We start from the raw sequence: 13,765 nt of genomic DNA on the forward strand, positions 1-13,765 counted from the left end.
CACTATCTGTCCATTTCCGAAGGTGACAGTAGCCGAATTCAGCCAAGATCGAGGCATTGCAGCAGCTAATTCGAAGCTTTGCCGTAGCGTTTTGAAGTCTAGATTCCACCACTTCAGAAACTCTCCACAAGTTGCTGTCTTGGACCAGTAGCCATTTGAAGCTTCAAATCCTCCCCACAAACTCAATTCTCGATTATCTTATTTGAAACGTAAGTGGGTTTTCTCCTTTGTTTTATTTTGCCTCTGATTTTATTGAATAAAATTGCTCAATCATATTTATTTAAGTGGCCTTGATATTTATACTCTTAAATAAATATGGTCCACTTATTTGATTATTTTGTTGTGGACTTCTTTTGTTTATTATATAAAAATTTCACAAATATAGTTATTTTAAGTGACTATTAGTATTTATACTCTTTTAATAAATATGACTTATTATTTAATTGTTTTTAAGGTAAACTTTTGAATATGTATATTTTTATATAAAATATTTGGGCACACTAAATCCTTTTATTTTTGTGAGAATGATATATGTAGGAAATAATTTAAATACGACTTTAAAAATTCGATCGGCATAACCTATTCATTTCCATTCGGTATAAAACCCCTTGAATCATTTGTTGTTCGATATCAGTTATAATATTCGAAAGCATGTTGAATTATTTGAAATGCACTGTAATGATTTGATTTATAAATGGTAAAGGAAATTCCGAACTTCGATATGTTTTGTTTAGGCCCTGATGCGGTGGGTTACAATAACCGTTCCTTTGGCCTCGCCCCTTAGAGGAGTAACATATAGGGGACTGATCAGTAAAACCATAGAAAATGAGATGATTTTCAGTGCTATATTCGTAGTTTGTTATTATTTGATTCAACATGCTTAATATTGAAATTTCGATAAATTATTCGTATGTATATCCTCGATATTTGTTATGCTCGATCGGCCCCCATTTACTGAGTATTTCCCCAAAATACTCATCCCTTACATTCCCACCCAGATAAGAACGAGGAACAAATCGAGGGTGAAGAGCAAGATCACTTTTGGGGATGGTAATGAAGAAAACTCCATTTGAGACCAGTCGAATTTATTCCGTCTTTAATTTTATCATCATGTATTCCGCTTCCGCATTTTATTTCTATCGCATTGTAAAGACGATTATTGGTTATGAAAAAGACTGGTTATTTTGATTTACTACGAGGCTTGTTGTTTTGCAATTATGTGATTGTGAGACAACGCCGGTGTCGACTAACCCCGGTCTCGGGGCGTGACACGCACTGGCGCTCGGGCGGTCAAAAACTACCGCCCGGGCGCCACACCTTCTGCCCGAGACATTTTCCTATTGAGCATTGGCGCTCGGGCGGTCAAAAACCACCGCTCGGGCGCCACACACTCTGCCCAACTTTCTCGAATTTCACATGTAATCTTATTTTGTGTCCCGATTAATCTTTTCATAATCCTATCAAATTATATATCAATAATTATGGATTACTAGGATTAAATTTCCGGGCATTACAACTTGTCTAATAATTCTTAGCTTACTCAACTGAAAAAAATGAAAATAAATAAATAGTTATTAGCTTACTCAAATGTTTCTTTAACAATAAACCCATATTTGTAAAACTATATATTACAATTTTCTTATAAACTAAAGAATCTGAGAACGTATGTGGCAATAGTTTTAGACATTTAAAAAAGGTCAAAACATTAAAGCATGAAAACATTCATAATAATTTATGATGTGTGTATTGAAACCATCAATATACTCAAATGTGCTTGCTAGGAACAACTATTTTCTACGTTGTGCTTCTTAGAAATGAGGATTTAGTCTTTTTGAGTATAACCACTGTTTCTGTCATGTTGATTCTATTCTCGGGTGAAATGGCTAAACATTTCATTGTCAAGTCAAAAATAGATAAGACGCATTGCTTCTTTGCAGAGAAATGTTGGTGTTCTTGGTCGAGTAAACCAGAGGTAACAATTTCAGTTACTATGTTCTCTTGTAATGCTTTAAGCACCCAATCTTTTAAGCTCATTTCTTCGGTAAACATGTCTTCAGTCGGCTTCTTGTTTGTGAACAACTCCAACAATGTTATACCATAGCTGTAAACATCAGAGTATGTTGATATTATCCCTTCTGATCCATACTCTATTACCAAGAATTCAAAATAAAAGGCTCATTAGTCGAAAGTTTAAATTTCCGAATTAAAAGAAAATTGTAGTGTTGAATTAAAGAAAAAAGTTGAGATCACCTGGTGCCATGTAACCGATGGTTGCCAATGTGATAGTCTGACGAAGAGCCTCCGCTTGTCCAAAGAGTTTGGAGATTCCAAAATCACAAACATGTGCTGTCATATCTTCCTGAATCAGGATGTTACTAGGCTTAAAATCACAATGAATGATTGATGATTGATTCCCATGATGAAGATATTCGAGAGCTACTGCAGCATCGATGGCTATATTCAATCTTTGTAGCAAATCCAACGAATTGTTAGAGGAATATAGCCATTCCTCTAGGCTCCCATTAGGCATATACTCCAAAACCAATGCTTTGAAATCTATGTTGCTGCAACAACTTATAACATGAACTAAATTTCTATGTCGAACGGTGCTCAACACTTCACATTCGACAGCAAAGCTTTTGATCGCTCTCTCTACTTGCACATTGAAAACCTTCACCGCGATGTTTAATCCATCAGATAGTGTTCCTTTGTATACTGAACCAAAGCTCCCTCTTCCGATAATGTTGACTTCAGCAAAGTCTTCTGTAGCTTGTAGAAGTTCTTGGTAAGAAATCCTTCTCCAAGAAAGAAGCGGTGATATCTCATCTTGATTTTGTTTTCTGTTAGTCATATGCCTTCTTAGAAACCAGATCAATAAGGCCACAACTAGCATAGCTGATAAAGTAGGAGGTAATATGTGTTTAACCAATGAAATGTGTTTTGAGTTCGGCTTATGAACACCTTTGATGCCACAAGGAGGAACTTGGAACCGAACATCACCACAAAGTGCATAGTTCATTATAAACGATTGAGCTGTAAAGTTTGAGAAAGGTCCTCCAGATGGGATTTCTCCTTCTAGCCTGTTGTGGGATAGATCAAGATATTGTAGAAAACTAAGTGTCTCTAAAGACTTTGGAATAACTCCGGAGAGATTATTGTTAGAAAGATCCAAAGATACCAAACCTCGGAATTCTCCAATTGATTGAGGAATAGAGCCTTGAAGGTTATTGTGTGCAAAAGATAGGTTCTCTAATGGCTGCATACCACTAATAGAGCTTGGGATGTCACCCGAAAATTGATTCCAGGACAAGTCGAGATTCCACAACGATTTCAAGTTCCAAATCTCTGGAGATATGTTTCCACTTAAGAAGTTACTAGACAAGTTTAGTTCCAATAGATCTGCTATATTCCACAAGTTTGGCACCTCAGAAGTCAATCCATTAGAGTCTAAGAATAATCTGCTGAGGGATTTTAAACCCTTGAAGCATGCCGGTATCGTTCCATTGAGCATGTTATCAGTCAAGTACAAGTCCCCCAGTTTACTCATTTTGCAAAGTTCTGTAGGGATGTGCCCTTGTAGTCTGTTGTGCTCGAGATATAAATGTTCAACTTGTGTAAGTTTCCCTACAGTTTTTGGTATCAATCCTGTTAAGTCATTGCTATCTAAACCTATAGATATGAGGCCAGTCAAATTACCGATTGTCGGAGGAATAGACCCCTTAATGTGGCATCCAAATGCTTTGAAATACGAAAGGGATTTGGATAAATTCCCAAGTGAAGGTGGCAGGATACCGTTCAGTTGATTAAGTGATAAGTCCACTCTCTTCAAATACAGACTATTGGCCAATGAGGATATAAATCTCAATTCTTGATTGGGATATTCACCGGTTAGATTATTTTCTCCCAATAAAAGCCACTCAAGAAGCCTTAAATTGCTAAGATTTGGTACCGTACCAGTAAGTGAGTTGGTGACAAGGCTTATAATAGTAAGCTGAGAAGCGTTGTTTAGAGAATTCGGGATCCTTCCAGTGAGGTTGTTGTTACTTAGAATAATATATTCTAAATTAGGAAGTGAAATGCCCAAACTTCTAGGAAGTTGGCCTCTGAAGTTATTGGAAGAAAGTTCAAGTCCTGTTAGCGTTGAGATGTTGAAAATGGAAGCAGGAATGGACCCAGAAAAGCCATTTTCATGTAACTGAAGCACCTCAAGTTTTAGATTTCCGAGTTCCGAGGGTACCTCACCTGTTGCAAGAATACCATAAGTACTAGAGTTAGGCATCGAACCAACATACATAGAAGCAGATTGAAAAAGGTAACTTTATATAACATATAAATTAATATATGGAAACATTCATTAACAAGAATAAATAATGTATGAAGCACTAAACCTGTCATCTTGTTCTGTTCTAAAAGTAAGAACTTGAGTTGAGTCAAGTTCCCCACTTGTTTTGGTATAGTGCCTATGAATTCATTATCCCACAGACTTAGAAACAAAAGCTTTCTACAATCAAGTAAGTTGGGAAAGATTTGTCCCGTCAGGTGATTGGACTGAAGAATCAGCTGCTCAAGATTGGGGAGACGAACATCCCAGGGGACACTTCCTGACAGGTTGTTGGAAGAAAGATCAAGCTGTATCAGAGAAGACAAGTTGAAGATAACAGGTGGAATTTCTCCCGATATCGAGTTATTCGCCGCACTGAGCGTGTTTATCCGTGAGAGATTGCCTATCTCGAACGGAATACCTCCTACAAGGTAGCCGAAAACAAGAATCATATCTTATATTTGTTTACCATTTTCATATTTGTTTTCATGAGCTCAAAACTAGGATTTGTAAAATCATTAGATATACAAGTCCAATCGTTCACCTTCAAGATTGTTGAGGCCTAGGTATAACTCCTTGAGCAATGTCAAAAATCCAATCTCCTTTGGGATGCTTCCATTGAATTCATTATATGACAAGGACAAAATCTCGAGGGATTTACACTTGTATATGTTTGAAGGGATCGTCCCAGAAAGTATGTTGAAAGAAAAGGATAGTGCACTGAGTTCAGGCAGATTGTCACAAAAGTTCACCGGGATCGTGCCAGAAAGGCTGTTATTGGTGAGATCGATCTGTCGGATCGATGAAAGTTTGGATATCCCGTATGGAATTGATCCTGTCAACTGGTTGAACCCGGTGAACAATAATTGTAGACTAGAAAGATTGCCTATTTCTTCTGGAAGAGTTCCTTGTAGAGAATTATAGGACATATCAAATATCTCCAATTTGGAAAGGTTGGATAAACGAGGGAAGACACCGATAAATTTGTTTTTATCCATCCTGATTTGCTCAAGTTCTACGAGGATACCAAGAAACAAAGGAACAATGCCTGTCAAGTTGTTGGATCCTAAGTTCAACACTTTCAATCCACGCAAGCCCGATAATTCTTCCGGTATTCGACCTGTGAAGCTGTTAAAACTGAGGTCCAAAGATCTCAAGAACGTCAAGTTTCCCAGATGTGGGGCAATGGTGCCTTCAAGATTCCAACCATGGAGGTCCAGCTTTGTGATCCTGTTGTTGGCACCACATGAAACACCAATCCAGAAACAAAATGGAGCCTTGTTACCAGTGGACCAATTTCTTGCCAATATATTGAAAGGGTCCGAGGTGATTCTTGATTTGAATGCGAGGAGCGATTCTTCATCTGTAGTCGAGTTCGGATTTGTTTCGGCAAATGCGATGGATATAAGTGATAATGCAAAGAGAAATGAGAGTTTTTCCATCGAATATTTCAGAATGCTGGAGAGTTTGATATGAGTTGAATATTAGTGATTTGAGGACATTCTTCATTAAATCATGGTTGATATGTTATCATTGATTTTAGCTTTTTGTCAAAGGTCAGAAGTCTTTTATTTAGTGTGAAATCTCAATATATATTCAATCAAAAAAGAATGAAAAACATATTAAAGTAATTTTTATTCCTAATACTACTTTCCTTTTGTCAAGTAGTTGACAAAAATTGAGGCTTCAATTTTGTTACTTGTAAAATTTGAAAAGGTTTTCATCATTTCATGTTTTCTTTTAAAGTATATACTCCATGTCAAAGATACATTACAAGTGAAATATATCGAGACCGCTAAAATCTCAACGGCTGCATTATATGATTAGTTAAGCTACATTTTTAATATGTTACACATTCACCGTGCATATTTATATAAATAGTTCATCTATTGTATGTGATGAAACTTAGAAAAATTGTGCATCCAATAGATGAGTATCACTTTATTGGTCCTTACATAAGTATTTACGGTAAGTGTGTAGCATATCAATATTATAGTTAGTTAAGTTAGGTTTAGATAGATAAATATCCACTCTCTCGTTGTAAATATATAGAAAAAGATAGCTATATATATGCTATTTTCATTATTTTTTGTTTTGTTGAATGCAACATGTAATTTATGATTTTCTTGGGTAAATTTTTTTGATTAATTGTGATTTTTTTATTGGTGTAAAGCTTATTTAAATTAATGTTTATTCATATGAATAAATCGAAAAACGTAATAATATGTTTGTTTTATTTTTTACTTCTTGGACTTTTATATGTCATCCGTTACTATAAATAATAATAATAATAACAAAAAATTGATAATTATTTCTAAAACAAATGTTGTGGAAATAGTGCAATTGATAATTCATTCTATCTTGAGAAACAATTTGTCTCAAATATTGTATATTGTTATTACTTTTTTTATGTAAATACTATATATTATACCTGTATTTTATTTATTTTAATAATCATTTATTTTTGCCCCAAATAAATATTTATAACACACATCAAATTCTCTGACTATTTTTTTTTTTTTAGCTTCAATTATTAAGCTAGGTACGACTTCTGCAAACTTATTATTCAGGATATCTGCTTCAATTATTAAGCTATAATTGAATTTTTAAACCTTTTATTTAGGCTGTCAGATCCATATAGAAGAGAGTATACTCAGAACACATACTCAACTTATCTACATAGGATGTAAACTATCCAAACTCAGCAAAACAATATTAGAATTGAGCTTGGCTCGTTTAAAATTGTTTGAAACTGGAGCTCGGCTCGAGTTCGATTTTTTGAAATTACTAAGCTAGGAAAAAGCTCGAGCTCAGTTCGTTAAAAACTCGTTTATCATGTTAATCAAACCGAGCTCAAACTTTGTTCATTAATAGCTTGTTTATAATGTGTGCATTAGATTGTTTGCCGATTGAGTGGAATATCCCTTTCTCCTTTTCTTATTTTTTGGTAAATAGGAAATGTGTGATTGTCGACTATTTTGAGTTTTTTATAATTTTTTCCTTTTCAAATTTGGATTAACTTGTGCATAAAAAATAAATTAGTGGCTTCCACAAAAAAAAAAAAGGGTAGGTCTTCTCATATATGTTCTCACGGATATTTATAAATGACACATGCCAATACGATCCATATGTGCAATAGTAAAAATTAATATTTTGACATAAAAAGTAATATTTTTAATAGATCAAGTCGATTAGGCGGTTCATACCATAAAATTAAACTATGAGACAGTCTTACAAAAGTTTTGTAAATAAGAATAAAATAAAGAAATGGGGAATATATGTGGAATTCCAAAACTATATATCATTCACCAAATAATTTAATTAATATATACGTGGTCATAAGGTGTAATCAACAATTTCGTGGACTTTGGGTTCCTTTAAGTCGAATTCAATATTTGAGTTATTGCACATTTGTTCATTTTTTTTTTAAAAAAATGAATAAATTATCATCATCCCAAAAAAGCAACATTATTTTATTTTAAAATATATATAATTGTTGAGAAAAAATAAAAATTTATGGTAAAAAGTAAAAATCTCAAACTCTCAAAATTTACCAAACTACACACTTTATAATATTTTTCTCTCTACTCAATTGTGTTTTTCTTCACAAATGAGAGATCTATTTATAGAGTTTCATTACACATAATCCAAAAAATAAAATACATCATTACCTACATCATCACACACAAATTTCTAACTTTACAACTCTTATTTTCAACATTCAAATATTCAACTATTACTTTTTCAATATTCAAATATATTATTTCAACACTCCCCCTTGTGATGATGATCATGATACGATGATGTCTTCATTACGTGTTTTGTACTGCCTCGTTAAAAACCTTACTTGGAAAAACCCATTGGGATAAAAACCATAGTAAGGGAAAAAGAGTGCACTCACGTAAACTCCCCCTGATGTTGACAAGAACAATTCTTCACAAATTTCGTAGATTGCGCATCTTAATATTATATATGTGCTTTCTGAATATTGACGTAGGAAGTGCCTTTGTGAAGAGATCTGATGAGTTTTCACTTGATTGAATGTGACGAACATCAATACATTTATTCTTCTCAAGCTCCTTGGTGAATGCGAAGAACTTAAGAGGAATATGTTTAGTTCCGTCGCTTTTAATGTATCCTTCTTTCATTTGAGCAACACATGCAGCATTATCTTCATATAGTATCACAGGCTTCTCGTCGAATGATAATCCGCATGAGATTTGGATATGTTGGGTCATTGATTTTAACCACACACATTCATGACTTGCTTCATGTAGTGCAATAATCTCGGGATGATTTGATGAAGTTGTTACAAGCGTTTGTTTCTGTGAACGCCAAGAAATTGCAGTGCCTCCACGAGTAAATACATATCCAGTTTGGGAACGTCCCTTGTGTGGATAAGATAAGTATCCAGTATCACCATAACCAATTATACTTGGATTAGCATCTTTTGAATACAAAAGTCCCAAGTCTGTCGTTCCTCGTAGATAACGGAATATATGTTTAATTCCGTTCCAGTGTCTCTTTGTTGGATATGTGCTAAATCTTGCCAACAGATTCACGGCAAAAGATATATCAGGCCTTGTACAATTTGTAAGGTACATAAGGGCACCGATGGCACTTAGATATGGTACTTCTGGACCAAGAATATCTTCATCATCTTCACATGGACGGAATGGATCCTTTTCTATGTTTAATGATCTAACAACCATTGGAGTACTTAAAGGATTTGCTTTATCCATATTAAAACGTTTAAGGATCTTTTCTGTATAATTTGTCTGGGGAACAAACATTCCACATTCTTTTTGTTCAATTTGTAAACCAGACAATACTTGGTTTTTCCAAGATCCTTCATTTCAAATTCTTCCTTCAAGTATGACACAACTTCTTGAATTTCCTTATTTGTTCCAATGATGTTTAAATCATCAACATATACAGCAATAATTACGCATCCGGATGTTGTTTTCTTAATGAAAACACAAGGGCATATTTAATTATTTACATATCCTTTTTTCATCAAGTGATCACTTAGTCGATTATACCACATTCGACCTGATTGTTTTAACCCATATAATGATCTTTGTAATTTCACAGAATAACATTTCCTGGGTTTTGAACTTTGTGCTTCAGACATCTTAAATCCTTCAGGGATTTTCATATATATATTACTATCAAGTGATCCATATAAGTAAGCTGTAACAACATCCATAAGACGCATTTCTAAATTTTCAGATACCGCCAAGCTAATCAAATACCGAAACGTAATTGCATCCATCACAGGAGAATACGTTTCTTCATAATCAATTCCAAGCCTTTGAGAAAAACCTTGTGCAACAAGTCGAGCTTTATATCTTACTATTTCATTTTTCTCATTTCGCTTTCGAATAAAAACCCATTTGTATCCAACAGGTTTTACACCTTCAGGTGTAAGGACTATAGGTCCAAAAACATTACGTTTATTTAGCGAATCTAATTCAACCTGGATGACATCTTTCCATTTTATCCAATCCTGCCGATTTTTACATTCACCAAAAGATTTTGGTTCATGATCTTCGTTATCATTTATGATGTCGATTGCCACATCATAAGAAAATATATCATCAATTTCATCTATATCTTTTCGGTTCCATATTTTTCCAGTATTAATGTAATTGATAGAGATTTCATGATTCTCGTCAGTTTGTGGTTCTGACAGAACATTTTCATCATCATGTGTTTCTTCAGGAACACCATTCTCTATTTTGTGATCATCATGTGTTTCTTCAGAAACATCATTCTTTATTTTGTGATTATCGTGTTTCTCTATGGATTTTCTTTTCGAGGATTTTTATCCTTGGAACCGACTGGCCTTCCACGCTTCAGGCGTTTAATGACATCATGAGTATCTTCCATTTGTTTCTTTGGAATTTCAATTCGAGCAGGGGCATTTGCAGCATGTATATATGATTTAGTTACACCTTTTGTGTCTGCAAATGCATCTGGTATTTGATTTGCTATTCTTTGCAAGTGTACAATTTGTTGTACATCTTTTTCACATTGTTTTGTTCTTGGATCCAGATGTAACAATGATGATACATACCATGTAATTTCCTTTTCGGTATGTTTCTGTTCTCCCCCTAACATTGGGAAGATTTCCTCATTAAAATGACAATCAGCAAAACGTGATGTGAACACGTCGCCTGTCTGAGGTTCAAGATATCGAATGATTGATGGACTATCATAACCGATATAAATTCCAACCTTTCTTTGAGGTCCCATTTTCTTTCGTTGTGGTGGTGCAATAGGCACATACACCATACATCCAAAAATTCTCAGATGAGAAATGTCTGGTTCTTTACCAAATGCAAGCTGCAATGGGGAGTATTTATGATATGCACTTGGTCTGATGCGAATTAATGAAGCAACATGTAAAATTGCATGTCCCCATATAGAAATAGGGAGCTTTGTTTTCATAATCATTGGTCTAGCAATCATTTGCAGACGTTTAATCAATGATTCAGCCAATCCATTCTGTGTATGTACATGAGCAACAGGATGCTCAACAATGATTCCCATAGACATACAATAATCATTGAAAGTCTGGGAAGTAAATTCACCAGCATTATCCAGTCTAATTTTCTTGATTGTATAATCGGGAAATTGATTCCTCAATTTTATTATTTGAGCAAGTAATCTTGCAAATGCAACATTTCGAGTTGACAATAAACATACATGTGACCATCTGCTGGAGGCATCAATCAATACCATAAAGTATCTGAATGGTCCACAAGGTGGATGGATTGGTCCACAAATATCACCCTGAATACGTTCAAGAAACATTGGTGATTCAGTTTGGATTTTGACTGGTGATGGTCTTATAATAAGTTTTCAAAGAGAACATGCTTTGCATTGAAACTTATTATTCTGAAAGATCTTCTGGTCTTTCAGTGGATGACCATGTGTATTTTCTATAATTTTTCGCATCATTGTTGAACCAGGATGTCCCAATCGATCATGCCAATTGGTTAATATCGAAGAATTATCAACTACCATGTTTGATTCAATGGGACTTATATGTGTATAATGCAATCCAGTAGGGAGCATTGGTAGTTTTTCAATCACATATTTCTTTCCTGATTTATATGTGATAAGGCACATATATTTCTCATTCCCTTCATTCAATGTTTGAGTATCATACCCATGGGAATATATATCATTAAAATTCAACAAATTTCTTTTCGATTGTGGTGAATATAAAGCATCATTGATCAAAACTTTTGTACCATTAGGTAACAAAAATTGTGCTTTACCACATCCTTTAATCAAGTCTACAGGACCTTATATTGTATTCACCGTTGTTTTTGTTGGTTTTAGTTCCAAGAATTATCTTTTATCTCGGAGGATAGTGTGCGTTGTACCACTATCGGGTATGCAAACTTCATTTTTGCTCATAGCATTTTCCATATTTGAACTTCAAAAAAAATATGCAATGAAATAAATTACTGGCAATATATATTTAAATATAACACATATCATAATTATACAATAAAACATTATTATATGAATACATGAAAAATAAATTATTGTACATTTATATTCTACCACTATATTGTTCATTTTCAGAAAAATCATTGAGAAAATCTGCAGCATCAAAATTGTTCATTTCTATCCCACCAACATGTTGATCATTTCCAGAGAAATCATTCATAAAATCACCAGCATCAAAATGAGTTGAATCACTCAAACGGTCACTGCGTTCAGTGAAGTTGGTCTCCTTTTCTTTCCCCTTTAATGATTCCTTATAAAGTTTACAAAGATGCTCAGGGGCTCGACAAACTTTGGACCAATGTCCTGGAGTACCACATCTGTAACAAGAACTTTCATATCTTTTTGAGTGATTCTCATTAATACTTGTATTCTCATGATGTCTTTTCTGTGGATGGTTTGGGACGCTCTTTTGAGATGAGTTATAAAAATAACTATCTCTATTATTTTCAAAACCACGGCCTCGACCACGACCACGTCCACGTCCACGACCTCGACCTCGACCTCGACCAAAATCTTGTCTATGAATTTGATTTTGGTTCCGAGGTTTAAATTCATTTTTACTTACAGCATTTACTTCGGGAAATGCTGTTGATCCAGTGGGTCGGGAATGGTGATTTCTCATTAATAGCTCCTTGTTCTTTTCCGCCACAAGAAGACAGGCGATGAGCTCAGAATATCTCGCAAATCCACGTACTCTATATTGTTGCTGTAGAGTAATATTTGATGCATGAAATGTGGAAAATGTTTTTTCAAGCATCTCAGATTCTGTGACCTCATGTCCACAAAATTTTAATTGCGAGATTATTCTATACATCGTCGAATTGTAATCACTGACTTTTTTAAAATCTTGGAATCTCAGTGTATTACATTCATCCCGGGCGGTCGGAAGTATAACTTCCCTTATATGTTCAAATCTTTCTTTTAATCCCTTCCACAAAGCCATGGGATTTTTTTCAGTCAGATATTCACATTTCAATCCATCGTCGAGATGTCGACGCAAAAATATCATGGCTCTTGCCTTTTCTTGTGACGTGCATATGCCATTTTCTTTAATGGTCTCGCTTAGACCCAATGACTCAAGATGTTTAAAAATAAACACAACAATGTTTAAATAAAAGAAACTAGATTAAAAATACTAGACGAAACGAAATCTGCGAAGAACGATGCCCGGAAAATCACGAATCTTCAATTCCAAGCTTTTTCTCCACTATTTCTTCTCTTTGGCTGCTGCAATATCTCTCAATATGTCTGAATGAATCTCCAAAACGTCCAAAATCCCCTACCATATCATCCCCCTTTCGAAAATAAGGAATGGAATCACGCAGCATACTTTCCAAAAATACAAACGTGCCCGGGCGGACAAGAGTTTCCGCCCGGGCGGATGGTCTTCGCAGATTCATTTTTCCTTTCTTCTTTGGCGCGCCCGGGCGGACATGAATGTGCGCCCGGGCGGATATGTTTCGCAATAATTATTATTTTTTTCCTCAGACGTTGGCGCGCCCGGGCGGACATGAATGTGCGCCCGGGCGGATGGTCTTCGACTTTTTCTTTAAATTTTTCTTTTTATTCTCACTCACCTGCACTTTCACCAACTAAACTCATAAATAACCAGAAACAAAAAATAATGCTCAAATAACACCAAATGCATGAAATCTAAATGATAAATGCAACAAATGTGACATAACAAGATACGCAAAGACTCGTAAAATCCACCTCTATCAACCCCCCCAATACTAACCTTTTGCTCGCCTTCGAGCAAAACAGGTGACAAGACAGAAACGGACCGTGACACAAAGTAGCTCGACAGTGAATTCATAGCTATCAACTAGCCTCAGTGAAACTCAACATATTCCCTTATTGATCAATACAAAAGCATAGGTCCTCGCACTTCCTTTGGTCTAGAAATGGGTTCAAATA

At 34.9% G+C, this 13,765-nt stretch overlaps 1 protein-coding gene across 2 annotated transcripts; it reads right to left on the reverse strand.

Moving 5' to 3' along the window:
• Positions 1–1,648: 1,648 nt before the first annotated feature.
• On the reverse strand, positions 1,649–5,820 carry LOC140820174 (uncharacterized). Of its 2 annotated transcripts, none has more exons than XM_073180497.1 (4): positions 4,866–5,820; positions 4,389–4,745; positions 2,251–4,242; positions 1,649–2,147 (listed from the first exon to the last, which is right to left on the reverse strand). In XM_073180497.1, the coding sequence occupies exons 1-4, from the start codon at positions 5,761–5,763 to the stop codon at positions 1,795–1,797; spliced, it is 3,600 nt and encodes a 1,199-aa protein (XP_073036598.1). In that variant the 5' UTR covers positions 5,764–5,820; the 3' UTR covers positions 1,649–1,794. The 2 variants fall into 2 exon arrangements, with proteins under 2 accessions (XP_073036598.1, XP_073036599.1); XM_073180498.1 differs by having other exon boundaries at positions 1,967–2,101.
• Positions 5,821–13,765: the final 7,945 nt, after the last annotated feature.

This window comes from Primulina eburnea, chromosome 18 (assembly GCF_022965805.1).
Source record: "Primulina eburnea isolate SZY01 chromosome 18, ASM2296580v1, whole genome shotgun sequence".
Taxonomy (NCBI): domain Eukaryota; kingdom Viridiplantae; phylum Streptophyta; class Magnoliopsida; order Lamiales; family Gesneriaceae; genus Primulina; species Primulina eburnea.

Excerpts from the sequence above, each read along its gene's own strand:
- LOC140820174 (XM_073180497.1), bottom strand. The coding sequence starts at position 5,763 with ATGGAAAAACTCTCATTTCTCTTTGCATTATCACTTATATCCATCGCA. Across the intron at positions 4,746-4,865 it reads AGGCCTCAACAATCTTGAAG|GAGGTATTCCGTTCGAGATA; the intron begins GTGAACGATTGG and ends GCTACCTTGTAG. Across the intron at positions 4,243-4,388 it reads AGAACAGAACAAGATGACAG|GTGAGGTACCCTCGGAACTC; the intron begins GTTTAGTGCTTC and ends TTCTTGCAACAG.